Consider the following 18001-nt stretch of genomic DNA (forward strand, 5'->3'; position numbering starts at 1 on the left):
TTGATCATGGTCTCTCCTGTTTTGATAAGGAAATTCTCCCTCTTGTGGTAGAATTTTAACAAAATGCTCTGGAGTGTGTTTCACCACATTCACATTGAAAGGCAGAGACCAGTTTTTTTGATTAAAGTGTAGTTACTGTGTGGACTTAAAGACTGTGAAACATTAAAGAGGTATAGATAAGGCTAGTTCTAGAACCATTTCTTCTCTTCCAAGTTTCAGCTGTCAGAAACAGGTATTAAGAACAAAATAAAATAAAATGGTTTTGTGTTTTACCACATTTGGTATCTGTGGCTGGCCACTTGCTTGTTCTGGGAATAAAGCTACTTTATTACCTTACAGTGATTGAGTTATATGTAGTTGGTTTGCATGCATAACTGGAGGTAGGGAGCCAGTGCTGAGTCAGAAAAAAAATAAGAAGGACTTTAAAAGGTCAATGTTGTTGTTGTTTTAAAAAATCAGAATATTGACTTTAGGAGGGGAAATCAGCACATTTTCTTGGAAGCAAATCTTGATAGAATTCACCGAGTTTCCTTTCAAGAGGAGTGTGTTTAGGATCTTATTGTCAGGCCATGGTGGTACTTAATTGTCCTTGTTGTTTGTACTTTTTAAAAGCCCTGTGAACAAGGCCGAAAGCTGAAGAGAATTCATGGAGTAGCCAACATTGGCACAGCCCTTAAGTTCCTGGAAGGACGGCGGGTAAGTCCCACAGACAGCTAGATGTTTGCATCAGCTGTTGCAATTTGTGTATGAACTACAGTCATTCAGAGTGCATTAGCATGGTCCTAATTCTAAAAGCAGCTGCTATAATTTTTGCTGTTATTGCTGCCACTGCCTTATCTTGGTTGACTTTTCCACTTAATCTGTTTCTCTAACAAGAATTTTTAAAGAAATATATGAAATGGAAAAGGTCAAGGAGAGAAAATAAGAATTATAGAATTCTAAAACTGAATACAAATATATTAGCTAATAATATTTAATAAAATCATAGAATTGGAAGGTACCCTGAGGATCATCTAGTCTGAAGGCATGTGAAGCTGCCATCTTGCTGAAGTTAAGCAAGTCTGGGTCTGATCAGTGCCTGGATAGGTGGCCTCCTAGGAACCATGTGAGATATAGATATAACAAAAGAACATGAAATAAGCATGTCAGGTTCTTTATGGTATTCACTGATTTCTGTATATGGCAACATGGTATATTTTTTGTCTTCTCTCATCTCTGTGTCCTATTCATTATTCAGATAATTCATTTTAAATATATGTTGTTTTGTTTTTCATGCTAGTCTGTGTACAGAGGATCACCGGTTGGTACAATAATTTTATGAAACATTAAACCATATAAATGAGTCAATTGAATAAAATGAGTGTCAATAAAATGAGTTGCACAATTCTAAGCATGTTAACTTAGAAACGCAGCTGTGTTCAATGGAATTTACTCCTGGGTAAATGAGTTTAGGATTGCAGCCTAAATAGTACAGCTTTTCCATCTGCTGTTAGCCACATTACTAAATATGTTACGTATGGAGCAAAGGTAGTGGTGGAATTCAACATTGCACTATAACAAATGTCCTGCTTGTGCAGATGGAACCCTCCTCTCCTGCACACTGTTCTGAGGGCTCTCCTGATATGCCCCAGAATCAGTTTCAGGGGTGCAGTGGGTGGGTGGTTGGGGCTTTCCATAGGCATTGGATTGGCCACTCTGAGAACAGGGTGCTCGACTCGATGGGCATTGGCCTGATCAGCCATGCTTTTGACCATCCATGCTCACTTGTTCTCTTTGTCACATTGCCTTGTCCTTCTGTTTGAGCTGGGGAAAATAAACAAAGCACCCTGCTGCTAATGCCAGTTCAGCTATAAAGGCATATTTGCAGTGCATTCACAACAGGGCAAGCTTTCCTGTTACATCTGTGTATATTGAGGACAATTGAATCTTAAATTTAAAAGTACATGCATAATTTTATACTTCATTTCTGTGATTATTTTATATGTTCTCTTTCTCAAAAAATACTATATACTATGCTTATTAAGCTTCACTTTCCCCCAAAAAATATCCACATTGCTATAAAGACCACTCCATTACTGTGGCTCTGTTGTGGGTGATAATAGTGTGCCTTTCTTTCCCTAAAACAGATTAAGCTTGTCAACATTAATTCAACTGACATTGCTGATGGTAGACCTTCTATTGTGCTTGGGCTGGTGTGGACTATAATTTTGTATTTTCAGGTACAGTTGTTTGTTTGTTTTTTAATGTATGAGATAAGCCTACAATAGTTATAGCAATAATTCCAAAGTGGTTTGTCAAGGGGCACTAATGTGCTGTGGCAGACCTACTCGTGTATCATGAGAAGTAAATTAGCTGCTAAGAAATTGTGGTGTGTGGAATGGGGACATTTAGAGCAGTTGGAACAAAGGGTTAAAATTTCCCCAACCAAAAATGGATTGCCCCACAGCTGTTTTATATACAAATGACTTTAGTAAATATAATGTGTATTTTGGCCCTTAGGCAGTGGATTTAAACTCCATCTAGGAGACTCTTCATTGCGGATGCTATTGGAACAATAAAGAGATCTGACAGGGATTTGTTTTTTTGTTTTTGTTTTTGTTCTTTTACTATTTTGAAGAGCTAGATCAGAAGAAAGACCTATAGTAATTGCTATAATGTGGCTTTCTGTTTTCCCTTTTCACTGGTCATTGTTGGTCAAATTGTACATATTTTAAAAATACTTGATTCTGTTATCCAGTATCATTTCCAAACTTAAACTAGCATTCCTAATTTGCATGTGACTATATATGCAAAGGGATGCGGGTGGCACTGTGGGTAAAAGCCTCAGCGCCTAGGGCTTGCCGATCGAAAGGTCGGCAGTTCGAATCCCCGTGGCGGGGTGCGCTCCCGCTGTTCGGTCCCAGCGCCTGCCAACCTAGCAGTTCGAAAGCACCTCCGGGTGCAAGTAGATAAATAGGGACCGCTTACTGGCGGGAAGGTAAACGGCGTTCCGTGTGCGGCTCTGGCTTGCCAGAGCAGCGATGTCATGCTGGCCACATGACCCGGAAGTGTCTCTGGACAGCGCTGGCCCCCGGCCTCTTGAGTGAGATGGGCGCACAACCCTAGAGTCTGTCAAGACTGGCCCGTACGGGCAGGGGTACCTTTACCTTTTTTTTATATATGCAAATGTAGCCCTGGGTTCCTTTGGAAGGAAGGAGCGGATATAAATTTAATAAATACCAGTACTAATAATAAATACCGTATTTTTCGCTCTATAGGACGCCCTTTTTCCCCTCCAAAAATTAAGGGGGAATGTGTGTGCGTCCTATAGAGCGAATGCAGGCTGCGCCGCTAAGCCGAAAGGCAGAACAGGGAGACGGAGCGCTGCGGAGGGCTCCGTCTTGCTGTTCTAGCTTGGGGATGGCTGCACGCAAAGCCTCTCCAGGGCAGCGGGGTGCCTTCACCCCGCTCTCCTGCAGAGGCTAGCGAGGCTGTCCCTAAGCCAGAACAGCGAGACGGAGGGCTCTGTCTCGCTGTTCTGGCTTGGGGACGGCTGCGCGCAAAGCCTCTCCAGGACAGCGGGGTGCGTTCCAGCTTGGGGACGGCTGCGCGCAAAGCCTCTGCAGGGCAGCAGGGCGCTGCGCTCCAAAGGCTTCGGGGATCTTTGAGGCTGGGGGTGAATGCAGCCAGCTCCATAGGCTCGGGTGAATGCACCTTGAACGCACCTTGTTTTACAGGGGGAGAACAAGGAAAAAATATTTTTTCCCTGTTCTCCCCCTCCTATGGTCCGGTGCGTCCAATAGAGTGAAAAATACGGTAGATACTACAATATGGAATGGATATGATTCCAAAAAAAAGGTTGTATGTGAAAGCCAAGAAACTTTGGCTACAGCCCTAAAGAAATTTAATTGAAATAAAGTCCTGTACAAATAAGTTTGAATCATTTCCAAATTAATGGCCACAACTTAGCAAATCAGATCTGCATGATTTATATAGTTGGAAAAGGAACAGGAGCAATGCATTATGCAGTCTTCCCTTCCTTTAGACCTTGCAGGAAGTACAAAGCAGAAGAGTATGTTTCATTGAAATGCAAGCCCTGGCTGGGCAGCAGCAGACATTAACAAAGCAAGGAGACTATTTCCACAGCCCAACCACTCATGCCAACCAGCCTGAAAGGGAAATCACTGTGCCAGCCGGGAGCTGGTGCAGCCATTGAGCCCAAATTAAATTTAATGTCATGGGGCTGCTAGGGATCCAGTGGAACCTGGCTGGCTCAAACAGTTTCCACTTTCTTTTGGAGTTTTCTGCAGGATGCTGCTGGCAGGAATTTTTCACTGGCTGCTTCTGCCCACCCATTGATTCAGTGGGCAGAATGGAGTTGCAGTAACATTAACCTTGCCTCTATATAGAGATGCTATCATAGGACAAACACCTTCAACCTATGTTACCTTGAGTAACTCAGGGTCGGGGGGGGGGATGAAAAGTGGCCCAGATGTGAGACATCTGTGAAAATGCTCCAGACATAGGTCTAGTTCACAGTGCTGCCTACTCCTATGAACATCTCAGACATGTTTACGGCTACTAAAAATGCCATTCCACTATCATGTTGAATGCATTTCTGGGTGCATTAGTACTGTGTGTAAAGGATGTATATGTGGCCTCTATATTTTGTATATTACACATAAATAGCATATGTATTGAGCCATAACTTGGCCAAAGTATGACCAATGCTCCTAAGTGTGATTAGCCCTACATTTTTTGAGGCATGTCCTAAAATTTAGAGTTTGGCTAAGAGTTCATTTGATCTTGCCCAGCTGTTTTTGGTGTGGTCTTTTTTTATGAGATCCACTGTTCTAGACAATCTGATCTGCAGAAGGAAATAGGCTTTTTGTAAATTGACTGTTTCCATTACACTTAACCAACTTTATTCCATAAACAGATTGAGGAGCTTACAAGCAACCTCCCTCAGCTCCAGTCACTCTCCAATAGTACCTCATCTGTGGACAGTGTTGTCAGTTCTGAGACAGCCAGTCCACCATCCAAGCGTAAAGTTGTCTCCAAAGTCCAAGGGAATGCAAAGAAGGCTTTGCTAAAATGGGTGCAGTACACAGCAGCAAAGTGAGTAATCTGTAGATTGATATTAGCTAAATAATGTAGTAATAATTTATGGCACCTGCAAATTAAGAAGGTTTGTACCAGAGAGATCAATTAAAATTGAAAAGGAAATTGTCTTCTGTCAGAATGGCTGTAAGAGGCAATACATTGTCAAAACACTTAAAATTCTTTTCCCAGCTTGAAATCATGAGCAGAGCAATTCAGTGCTATCAGATTTTGTACCTTACTTCACTAATTGAATTTTCCTTCACTTTGCCAATGTATCCTCACAACTTGGCCAGTGTTTGAAGATAACATTCTCTTTGTAAACATCTAAGTAATTTTATAATGCCAACTTTAATTTCATATTTGCACATAAAGAAAAATTCGTGTATTTCTGTATCTTCAATTTTAAGCTTTTAGAGCACAATGGAAAGAAACCTTTGGCCTACAGTTTGTGGCACTGCATTTGTTTAGTCTTAACTGAAGCCAGAAGAGTGTGGGATATAGAAGGCATCAGAGGAAGATGACAAGACAGAGAAACTTAGATGAAAGCAAGCAACTGGAGCAGTGTACAGCAACAGCTTTCAGCTGTTTGAATCTCTTAACAACATTCATCAATAACATATGTAATCCGACTATTAACCAATTTGTGTCTGCTTTGAATAGCTTGAACAGCCTACAGTTCAACTGCCTGTGATTATGGCAGTGCTGGTGTACTATCCATCTAGTCAGTTTAGACAGTTGCTATCTAACAGCCAGAATGGATTGGCCAAGAGAGAATGTGTGTTTTTCTAGATAGTTTCACCAGTGCAGAGTGTGGCTTTATGTTGCTTGCAGCTTCTTCGCCACCTTCTGAGTATATAACCAGGATAGGATATGACCTTGATAAATTAGATAACTCTGCAATAAATAATGAAATGAAACTGAGCAGGAGACAGCAATATCATGTCATTGCAACAGAGGGCAAATACTGTTCTGGGATGTACTGATGGAAACATAGTATGTATGACACAGACACCAATCCTTCAGTTTTTCAAGGACAACTGCAGTGCATGCTCTCTGTTCCCTTTCTTGTTTATTCTTCTGCCTTGTAAAGAACTCTCCCAACTTCCCCATTACTGTTGTGGACTTCAAGGCTATTATCTAGAAGTTAACTGTTTTATAGGCAGAACTAACAAAGTCTGCTGGGGTCCATCATTCAGTCTGCCCCCACACACTTATTTAGTCATACATAAATGAGAGCTTGCATGAATACGAGTTGAAAAGAATGACTGGGGTGTTTTATGTAAAATCAGGAACAGCAACTATAGTTAATTCAACTGAAAAGTAAGTTCTGTTCCAGGCATTGCAAAAATTGTAACCCAAACCCAGGTAAATGATATAAGTGAAGATAAAGGTTGAGGGTCAGAACAGGTTGTTACAAAGCAATTTCTTCTTGTTGTGAAGGCAAGCTGGAATTGAAGTCAAGGATTTCGGACGAAGCTGGAGGAGTGGTGTTGCCTTTCATTCAGTTATTCATGCCATCCGTCCAGAACTAGTGGACTTGGAGAGGTTGAAAACAAGATCTAACAAGGAAAATTTGGAAGAGGCATTTACAATTGCAGAGTCAGAATTAGGAATTCCAAGACTTCTTGATCCTGAAGGTATCATATCAATGAATTTAACCACTGTTGAACTGTAATCCTAGCCTCATTTTAGTTTTGTTTTTGGGAGGGAGTTCTTTTTAAAATACTTTTGTGTGTGTGCATGTGTGATATTTTAATTTTGCATGATTGAGGGCAGTGTATGTCCCAACATTTTATACAGTTCAGCTTTGTGTTAATTTACTGTCTTCCTCATTCTTTTCAGATGTGGATGTGGATAAGCCAGATGAGAAATCAGTGATGACCTACGTAGCACAATTCCTGAAACACCTCCCAGATCCTCATAATGCAGCCGGTGATGCGCAGGAGACAGATGTATGTTCCTAATTCTATTTTACATAGACTACACAACTTTTACACAATATGTGCAATGCGGACAATATTTTACATAGACACTGATTCTGTATTCTCTCTGTTTGTCAAAGCACAATAGGGGTCTAAAGAAGCTAGGAATAGTTTGAGTTGAGAGCTGTTGAGAGAAGATGATTAAGTACAATTTAGGGGGGAATAAATGTTCGCAATAGAAAGAGAAGGGGCAGTGGACTTGAATTGCTTCCTCATCTCAAGCAGCATCAGAAGTACCTTTTAATAAATAAACTTTTCAACTTGGCTTTATGGATATAATTGCAATAACTGCTTTCCACAAGTTTTGTTTCCTATCAACTATTAATCTATATGCAGCCCAATCCTGTGCAGTTTTATTCAGAAGTAAGTCTAATATAGCTCAATGGTGTTTACTCCTCTCTACGTGTGTGTAGGATTGCAATGTAAGGAACAATATATAAGTAAAGAATGCATAAATTATTACAGTGCAAATATTTGACATGGAGATACACGTTCATCTGTCCTTTCTAATTCACTTGGATTGTTGACTTTAGAAAATCTGTTTCTGCTCTGTATTTCTTTCCTGTTGGACTGGCCTAACTGTAGTATATTTTGTCAGCAAACAATCTTTCATTTGGCTTTTCATCCTGATCATACCATCTTTTGTTTGGCAAGGGCTAGTAGTGCCACTACTGAGACAATCTGTTCAGCTTCTCACCAGCAGCAGGACAGAGAAAATGCATCTGGTGCTTCTCAGCAATAACCCATGAGTTCTGTGGCTGAAGTGTGCAGACTTTCTGTCCTTTCCAGCCCAGCTCTCAGTAGTGATGGTGAATCATTCAGTGTAAAGGGATAATGCAAAGCGTTTTCTTTGCAGCTCACATATATATTTAAATATTCATGCCCCCTCAGGATATAAATAACAAGAGAAAAATAACATTGTTATTTACATTTTGGTAGACCAGTGCCATATCTAGGGAAGCAGTTCATAGTATAGCTTTCACGTGCTTCTAAGAAGAATTATTTGCTAAAGGACTTCAGGCGCAGCTGGGGCATTGATTTCACTAGATGCAAAAAGTAGGAGCTGGGGCTAGTCTGGTGCAATTATTGGCTGAATCAGTGTTGCTAAATTCATTGGAGGCAGGGTCCATTGCAGTCCTATAGTACAGCTCTCTAGCTGAATATTTGAGCCTTGGCAACTGCCTTTTAGGGACGCGGGTGGCGCTGTGGGTAAAACCTCAGCACCTAGGACTTGCCGATCACATGGTCGGCGGTTCGAATCCCCACGGTGGGGTGCGCTCCCATCGTTTGGTCCCAGTGCCTGCCAACCTAGCAGTTCGAAAGCACCCCCGGGTGCAAGTAGATAAATAGGGACCGCTTACCAGCGGGAAGGTAAACGGCATTCCGTGTGCTGCGCTGGCTCGCCAGATGCAGCTTGTCACGCTGGCCACGTGACCCGGAAGTGTCTGCGGACAGCGCTGGCTCCCAGCCTATAGAGTGAGATGAGCGCACAACCCTAGAGTCTGTCAAGACTGGCCCGTACGGGCAGGGGTACCTTTACCTTTACCTAACTGCGTTTTAAAATACACTGCCATGTCCTCTATGCAGAAGATGGATGTGGTGTAAGAGGCCTTTTATCAAAAGAACTAGAAAAGGAAATGGAGATTACTTACTAGACAAATATGTATTGAAACAAATTATTGGTAAAATACGTCACTCAGTGTTTGCTGAAAATCACCGGGAAAATTGCATTTCCTTTGGGTTTCTGTGTTTTCCCTGTTGTCATCTCATCTTTCTTCCAGTGCTGATTTGTCCGTAGTTGCAGTGCAGTTCATTCAGGCATAACACAGAATATAGCACTGTTGTCTCATTTAGTGTGAAGCAGTGGTTTGTGATATGGTTGGTGGTCACATATTTTTCTATTTCTGCAGTACTAGCAAAGCTCACCCTGCCCCCTTTTGCCACATGTATGTGCATATATACCCACTCATGCATGCATGCATGCATGCATGCACACTAACAAGGAGTTTCCCTATCAGTGCTGCCTATGGAGAAGCATGGTACAGGGCTTGTCAATTTCACCAGGCTTCTCTCAGGAAAATCCTTGTCTATCAGTGTGTGTGTGTGTGTGTGTCTATCAGGCTCTATGTATACTCCCCTCTTCTCAGCGCTTATTGCGTTTTCTATTTGCCACAGAGGCAGCTGGAAGGGTCTTGTGCCACTCACTTTGTCTCCCATCAGTGGCATCCCTGCACTTACTGGGAGCGATAGGGTTATGGTGGCGGGGAGGTTGGCAGCTGGATCAGCAGATTGGTTCTGCTGCTGGACCTATGCAACTCCCCTTCCTGGTAAGTTCAGAAATGATGATGATGAGAGACCAGGTGCACAGCGCACTCTCTCCACCAGATGCCTCCAACTTGGCGCCCCACTTGGGAACACCATTCCATGGTGTTCTTTGCCTTCATTCCTTCCAGTGAAAGAAACTATAACTGGTGGCTTGGATGATGAGCTAACCCTGGAGATAGTGGTGTAGCAGCTGACTTCTCCCCATTGGTGTTAGGCAGAGAAAGCAGTAAGCAGGCAAAGTGGAAAAGAAGGGAGGTTACTTTGATCATGGCCCCCTTCTTGCCCTTATGTCATATAATCATAGAATCATAGAGTTGGAAGAGACCACAAGAGCCATCGAGTCCAACCCCCTGCCAAGCAGGAAACACCATGAGAGCACTCCTGACATATGGTTGTCAAGCCTCTGCTTAAAGACCTCCAAAGAAGGAGACTCCACCACACTCCTTGTGTTGCACCTTACATGGGAACTAGAGAAAATAGAATTGAAGTGTAAATCTCTCCCCCACCAGCTTTTTTGGTTTTTCATCTAGAATAGGCTTCCTCAACCTCAGCCCTCCAGATGTTTTTTGGCCTACAACTCTCATGATCCCTAGCTAGCAGGACCAGTGGTCAGGGATAATGGGAATTGTAGTCTCAAAACATCTGGAGGGCCGAGGTTGACAAAGCCTGATCTAGAAGCAACTCTATTCCACTGACTCCAAAAGCATGTAGGCTGCACCATGCTAGAGCAGCAAACAGAAGTGCAGCCCTCCCTATGGAGCAGCCAGACAGAAGACCTCTGCTGTTTCTGCCCAGCTGTGTCAAATGATCTTGCTCTTAGTGCTACTTGTGGTTTATCAGGTTTGCAGGTTGGCCACCCATGCACTATAAGGCTGTGTTCTCTTTCTCCATCCCATAATATGAAAAAATCAGGAATTGAAAAATTCTCAGAATAGACATATTGTTTATTTTTAAAAGACATTAAACTTTTTTTTATTTAATTTTTTAAAAAAATTAAAGACACATTCATTGAGTGCCATTAAACATAAGTGTTGAGGAGAGAGGGGAATACACAATACAAGGGGAAGAAATAATGCAACCAGTTTGAACAAAAAGCAGAACACAATCAACTCAGGTGGATAACCCTGGCATTGACAATGCAATAAACCAGAGGTAGATGAAAGGGGAGAAATGCCATCGGTAAAGTAGAAAGGAGCCAAATAATTATTTATTACTATCCCAGAAATAAGTGTTTATAGCAGTCAAGTAATTTGCTGGATTTCCTGCTACAAGGCCAGTAATGGTAGCATGATAGACCTATTCACTAGATCACTCGTCACATGAATCTTATCATTAAGTGATTACAAAAATCACTTGTAACTGTGACTGTCTGACTTTATGTGCCTCTGTTGTACTGTTTTGTCCCACAGATGCTACTTAATGCTTTTAATCTAACATTTTCATACTATTTTGTGTGATCACTATTTTACTTCTCTTTTCATTGGCTAGCAGTTCATTAGTTTTCACAGAGGTTTCTTTCATGCAATTACACTAAAGATTGTTCAGAGATTTTCTGTTAGTTGGTATGACTACTGATGTGAAGTCTCAAAAAGTCGTGCTGATTGGTACTTAACCATTTCTACCTGCAAAATTGTTTATCATTGGTATTCACATATGCCTTAAAGCATAAGAACTAAACAGTGCTCTCCCTACTTCCCAAATTGTGTTAAGATGAGCTTAGCAAAGGTGCAACCACACACACTAATTTAGTGTAAATCCAAATATAGTGAGGGTTCAGTACTAGGGACATTCAGTCAACCCTTGTCTTGCCTAGAAGGGAAGGCATCTCATGTCTCAGGAGCCTATTTCTCCCTAGAAGTTTGTGCCCACCTCTCATCTGCTTTACAGCTACTGAGAAACATATCTACAGTTGGGAACTGTAGAGATAAGTTGCAATATTTGATCAACAAGGAGCCAAGACTCAAAGTCTTCTATCTTCCAAGAGGTCTGGACCTGAAGATTTAGCAACTTCCTGTGCATTGAAGAATAATGTACATACATTTTTCAATGTACTTCTCTCTTCTTTCTTTCTTTTTTCTGTGTTTATTTATTTATTTGCCTTTCTCTGCTCCCGCTATCCATTTTTCTTCATATCGCTAGAAGCCACTTCAAGCAATTTCATCTTTTGTTATTTCTAAACCTAAATACAAGGTAAGGTTTAAACATGGTGAATTAAACTGACTCACTAGTTTATTATTATTTATCATTATGTATGTAAACCACTTGATCGCCAAAAACCTATAGTTGGCATTGCTAGATATTAACTATTTTATCCCATGTTTGTGTGTGGGAGGGTGTCTTCACCTTTTATCTTTAGACACTATATTTAACTGATCATCCTTATATAACAGATCGTTAATTAAACATTTTATAACATACTTTCTATGTCATCTAAAGTTACATATACTAGCCAGTTTAATGTAGCAAATAATAACAAAATACTCTTCAAGGCAAAACTGTGTAAGGAACATTTCAATAGTCCCAAGGTGCTGACAAAGCTGACAACCAGCTCTTGTCCACAAAAGTCAAACATTCAACACTTTGCAGCCAGTCTTGGTCCAGTATCAGGAAAGTATTGCATTCAGAGGCAGCTGCTAGATGTGAAAATGTGGCCAAATAAGGGATGCAGAATCTGCATGCAAAAACTTGCTTCTGTACACTAGTCTCCTTTGCCAGGTTAACTTTTGAAGTGGCTCACAACATGAAAAGAAAAATCAACTATAAAATAAAGTACCTAAACTTAAAGAGCATAAAACAACATTGTGAAATAAAAAACCCCACAGATTTAAAACAGCCAGGCAACTAACAATAGTTATAAAAATGCAAAGTAGAACAATAGCCATACAATTGGATACACATCTGGCTTGTTCCATATCTTAGTGGATAGATTAATGTACATATTTTGTCATGCCACCCAATTTCTGAGCAGTGTGAAGTTCCAGGGACTCCAGGTGCTTACCCTGGGTCTGTATTTCCTTTGAAATGAGATATAGTGGAGACTGTGGAATCTTTATGATATAAGGTTTATTTACACATATATACAACCTGAGTCTACAATGGAGGGGTTCACAGCATTAACACCCCAAAAGGGCCTTGCTTCTTTCATAGTCACAGCCTTGGATTCCAGCAGAAATCATGCATGGCTCTGTCTTTCTGGCTTCCCAGCTTGCTTCCAGCTTCTGGCTCACATGACACAAACTCTTAACTCTGGCTTTTGTCTTTCTAACTACCAGACAGTTGAGGGAGGAGGGCCCACCCATTTTCTGTCTGGCACAGAACCACTTCCTTTGTTACCTTAATGAACCATACATAGGCCATTACCTCACCAGGAACTTCAGACCTTGTGCAAGCATAGCATATACTCTGCTAGCTCAACTTGAAATAATATTTCTATTTGGACTCTGGAGATGTGTAAACGTATCAGACTAATTGCCTGCTTCCTGTGAGAGGACTTCTCACGGGCATCTGGTTGTTGACTGTGACAACAGAGTGTTGTAGTAGGTGGGCCTTTGGCCTGATCCAGCAAAGTTCTTCTTATGTTCTTACCTCTTGCACCTTTCTCACTACCACTCCAAAAACAGCAGCCATGGGACAGAGGTTGGAGCCTTTCCCCCTGTGTTGTTGCCCATGACAGAGTTGCTGTTAGGTAGGAGTGGAAAACTTGCTTTGAAAGGACAATTCACATCAAGGGATCAGCACAGTGGGAAAGGGGTAAACCTCCCTTCTCCCATGGCTCTGAACCAAATGCCACCCACATGTCTGCAGCTGCTTTTATCAGAAAAATGAAGAGGGGAAAGGATGTCTGGTCTGGAGATGTGTTTGCACTTTTGCAACATTGCGTCTAGTTTGTTCTTTGCATTTTAATAGTGATGCTCTATAGAATATTCAGCAAATCTTCAGAAAGCTATTCACTTTTCTTTATACAAAGCTAAAACACAACATTTTGAGAGTCAAATCCTGTTAAGTTGGCTTTTTTATTTTTACATGTTGATGGCCAACGTTAGTCATGCTCAGAACTGACTTCTGTAGTAACTTAGCAGTTCAAAAGCATGTCAAAGTGCAAGTAGATAAATAGGTACCGCTCTGGCGGGAAGGTAAACGGCGTTTCCGTATGCTGCTCTAGTTCACCAGAAGTGGCTTAGTCATGCTGGCCACATGACCCAGAAGCTGTACGCCGGCTCCCTCGGCCAATAAAGCAAGATGAGCGCCGCAACCCCAGAGTCAGTCACGACTGGACGTAATGGTCAGGGGTCCATTTACCTTTACCTAAGTTCATTAAGTTTAGTAGGTCTCCTAGTTGGATATCACCGTGAGAATTGACTTTATTTTCCAAAACAACGTTGCTCTACATCCTGATGTTCAAGCATATGGTAAATTTGTATATACATATTTGTAAAGAAATAACTTTTTAAAAGTTATAACATTTTAATCCTTCTCTTCTTCCAAACAGTTCCCATATTCCATGAGAACTATTTCCACTTTCTTTGAAAATAAAAAGGTTAGGTTAGGATGAAATGGTGATTGCCCCAGTGATACCCAGTAGTTTTGAAGTGGAGTAGAGATAAGAGTCCAACTTTCCATTATCAAAGCCCAATATGCTAACTGCTACACTGCTGGCTTTCCTTTAAGGTTATGGGGTGAGTGTGAGTGGGTGCAAAAAGTTACTCATAGTGCTCAAAGTGGAAAGGAAAAAGGCAATGGATGGTTTCAGATCACATTAGCTTCAATTACATCAGTTACAAAGACATAGGATAGATTGAGGCCTGCCTCAACACAAGTAAAATGACAACAAATGGAATCTGATTAAGCTTGCCGTGGCACAACCATTTTCAACTTGCAGTAATATGGAGGCAGGTAGTACTAGTAGCACTACAAGAGGCCCCATCTGTATTGGCAGTCTGCTGGCTTTTGAATACACACTTGTTTACACAGGTATCCCCCTGATTTCCTGTCCTTGGTGTCCTATCTTTTAATTGCTGTATGTACTGTTTTATGGTATATTTTAACTATAGATCTAGTTGAATGGCTTTATGTGTATTTATTTTTTGTAAACCACTTAGAAACCTATTCTGCTATGAAGCAATATATAGATTAATAAATAATCCTACCCCATCTCACTTTGATCACCAGCTCCTCCTACAATTTCAACACTTGCTGAAAACCCATTTATTTTCTGAGGTCTTTATTGGTGACTAATACTAGCTGACTTCTTATAATACTAGCTGCTTTCTTTCTGTTAACCTAGTGGCTGCTATTTTACTCTGAATTGTAACTGTATTGTAGTTGTGCCCCCCCCCCTCCTTTTTTCCTTTTTTTGAATACCACCTTGTTATTGTGTAACAAGGTATGTAACACGCTGAAGTTGGAAGCAGCCATGGGTGACATCAAATAACCTGATTCCCAGAAAAAAGATAGTCCAGCAAATGCTACATTGTGAACCACAAGTACCTGTGCTACTTCCTAGATGTGTCTATGTTGCATCCATTTCTGTTCTTTTAGATTAATGCATTTGTTCCTATTTAAACATTTCCCTAGGTGCCAAATAGCAAATGGGTTTTATTTTAATGGTACAGTTCTGTCTCAATAACACCTTAATCTGTTGAAGATATAAATTCAAATATTTGCTTAGATTGAGTTCAGTTTGTTAAACAGCAGTATGGTGTTCGGAATATAGGTTGTTAAACCTTTTTACCCAATTCAGTTGCACACAGCAGCTGACCTCTTTCAGCCCCTCTTGCAATAAGCAGACCACACAAAGTTAAGTAAGTTAAAAATGTTTTACTTACAGATTTAATGTCTCAATCCTCCATTGTTCCATGCAGCAGCAAGGATAATACAGGCAAAATATAGAATATAATTCCAAACATGTGCTGTAAGCTCAGAAGCAAGCTTACACACATCCTCCTTAGTTGGTTACATGATACAGCAAGAGAGATAGGAAGGAAGGAAGATGAAATAAGCTTCGCTTCCTCTCCAGAGGAGAGGGGCATGACCTAACTGAGCATAGGAATCAACTCCGGTCTTAACCCCTTCATGCACTAACTAGCACTGTGCTTGCTAGTTATGTCTGACTGCAATCTCTCACAGGAACATCAGTTCCATCTATCAATTGGTCATTTGTCTGGGGCTGATGGAAGTTGGAGTTCAAAATCATCTGAAGGGCAATGGGTTCCCAATCCCCAGTCTCAAGTTTGCTTTCATAGCCATGCAGTCCCCTAGAGTCCCATTGCATTATCCCTATTTGAGTGTTCATGCTGCACATGGTAGTAATCAAATGAGGGGAAGAGCAGAACACTGTTCACTATCCCCACCCCTGTTGTCACATCCTTAAGTGTCCCTGCCACTGTGTGTGTGTAAGTCTGACATAAGAGGAAAGAGTGTAGTTCAGTGGTAGAGAATCTGCTTTGCATGCAGAAGGCTCCAGGTTCAAACCAGTCACATCTAGGTAGGAGTGGGAATGGCCCCTGCCTATAACCCTGGCAAATCACTGCCAGTCAGTGCAGATAATACTGACCTAGAAGTACCAATAGTCTGACTCAGTGTAAGGCAGCTTTTTCTGTTCCTCGGGTGGGGACAGTGAGTACAGTGCAGTGAGTGTCTCATAAGGTCTGAATACCAGAATAGGGCTCCTGTAATCTGACTCAATGGTGCTGCATCAAGGTGAAAGCAAATGACTTACACAATGACTATCAAAAGATTTTTGAGAATGCCCAAACATGAAGATACGCCATTATCATTATCATTATTATTATTAATACCCTGCCCATCTAGCTTGGCCTCCCCAGCCACTCTGGGCAGCTTCCAACAGGATTTTAAGAAACTCAATTAAAGTTCAAACATTAAAAACTTCCCTAAACAGGGTTGCCTTCATATGTCTTCTAAAAGTCAGATAGTTGTTTATTTCCTTGACATCTGGTGGGAGGGCCTTCCACAGGGCGGGCGCCACTACCGAGAAGGCCCTCTCCCTGGTTCACTTCTCTCAGTGAGGGAACTGCCAGAAGGCCCTTAGTGCTGGACCTCAGTGTCTGAGCAGAATGATGGGGGTGGAGACGCACCTTCAGGTCAAGGCCATTTAGGGCTTTAAAGGTCAGCACCAACACTTTGAATAGTGCTCGGAAACATCCTGGGAGCCAATGTAGGTCTTTCAGGACAAGTGTTATATGGTCTCGGCAGCCACTCCCAGTCACCAGTCTAGCTGCTGCATTCTGGATTAATTGTAGTTTCTGGGTCCCTTTCAAAGGTAGCCCCATGTAGAGTGCATTGCAGTAGTCCAAGCGGGAGACTACTGCACCACTCTGATGAGACATTCTGCGGGTAGGTTGGGTTTCAGCCTGCGTACCAGATGGAGCTGGTAGACAGCTGTCCTGGACACATATGCTATGAGGAAACAAAGAAATTATTTCTATGCCACCCCATATCTGTAGATCTCAGGGCAGTTCACAACATAAAATTAGAGCAAAAGCTGTATACATACTTGGAAAATGTGAAACTGGTTTTGCATGATAACACAATTTATAGCACACACAGTCTTACATCTTAAACAAGATGTGATTTTCATTTGGCCTATTTATTTTTACCTGTCACAGAGAGAGGACAGACTAATGCTAAGAGACCTGAAAATATGGGTAGAACAATTTGAAAGAGACTTGACAAGAGCACAAATGGTGGAAGCAAGCTTGCAGGAGAAGTACCAGGTAAGAATGGGGACGTTTTTTCGTTGCAAAATTAAACATTTGATTTTAAAAAATAGTGATTCCTTGAAGCAAGTGTTATGCGTGTGGTTAGCTTACGCTAGCCAAACTTTCACAATGCTCCCTTGATGTGAGTTTGTTTGGGGGAGAAGAGGGCATTTCAGACTTAGCTAAAAATGAAGAAAGCCTTTCATATGGCAGGTGGACAGACACACATACTCAAGTTTACATGTGATCTAATCCCACCACATATGTGACCAAAACTCCAAGATTAGTTTCAGATTTAGCCAGCATAGTGCAAAAGCACACTTCAAATATATAATCAAGGAACTGTGAAGAACTGGAGGCCTCCAAATGTAATATAGCACCCTCAGTGTAGAACTAGCCCTCAACATTGTCTCTGCAGGACTGGTTTCAGGTTTGAGGTGCTCCTTGGCAGAGAGCCCTGTAGTGGATCTCTTCCTCTGTTTATAGACACTGCTGGGCTTGGTGCTTGGAGGAAGTAACAGTGCTTCAAGCAGGCAGGCAGCTGAGCCAAAGTCCTAATATTATTATTATTAATATTACTACTACTATTACTATCTCATTACAAAACTGATTTAAAACTAAAGCAGAACAAAAGCTAAAAATGTTCATATACACAAAAGGCAGCATAATACATCCCACCCACTAAAGGAGGGCACAGTATCTAAAACTTTCCAAGTTAAAGCCTGGCTGAAAGTAAATGCTTTTGTCTGGCACAGTAGGTCCAAACCAGCACTTTAAATTTAGCCCAGAAGCTAGCTTCTGCTTAGAGCTTTCCAAATGGGAAAAGGTGATCCATGGGGCCCCAGAATGCTGGTATCATAACAGATGCACAAGGGTGCTGGGTGGTGGTGCTGT

The 18001-nt window shown here is 41.4% G+C and overlaps 1 protein-coding gene across 1 annotated transcript in view; it reads left to right on the forward strand.

The window, feature by feature from the left end:
* The window catches only part of SYNE1 (spectrin repeat containing nuclear envelope protein 1), a 286933-nt gene that overhangs the window by 49077 nt on the left and 219855 nt on the right, over window positions 1-18001 (forward strand). Inside the window, exons 5-12 of the mRNA XM_083434682.1 lie at window positions 613-696; window positions 1280-1300; window positions 2127-2219; window positions 4919-5097; window positions 6523-6719; window positions 6925-7034; window positions 11529-11579; window positions 17015-17122. Coding sequence (XP_083290808.1) covers window positions 613-696; window positions 1280-1300; window positions 2127-2219; window positions 4919-5097; window positions 6523-6719; window positions 6925-7034; window positions 11529-11579; window positions 17015-17122 — 843 coding nt within the window. The remainder of the gene's footprint in view (window positions 1-612; window positions 697-1279; window positions 1301-2126; window positions 2220-4918; window positions 5098-6522; window positions 6720-6924; window positions 7035-11528; window positions 11580-17014; window positions 17123-18001) is intronic.

Source organism: Podarcis tiliguerta (assembly GCF_965153285.1).
Source record: "Podarcis tiliguerta genome assembly, chromosome: 3".
Taxonomy (NCBI): Eukaryota; Metazoa; Chordata; class Lepidosauria; order Squamata; family Lacertidae; genus Podarcis; species Podarcis tiliguerta.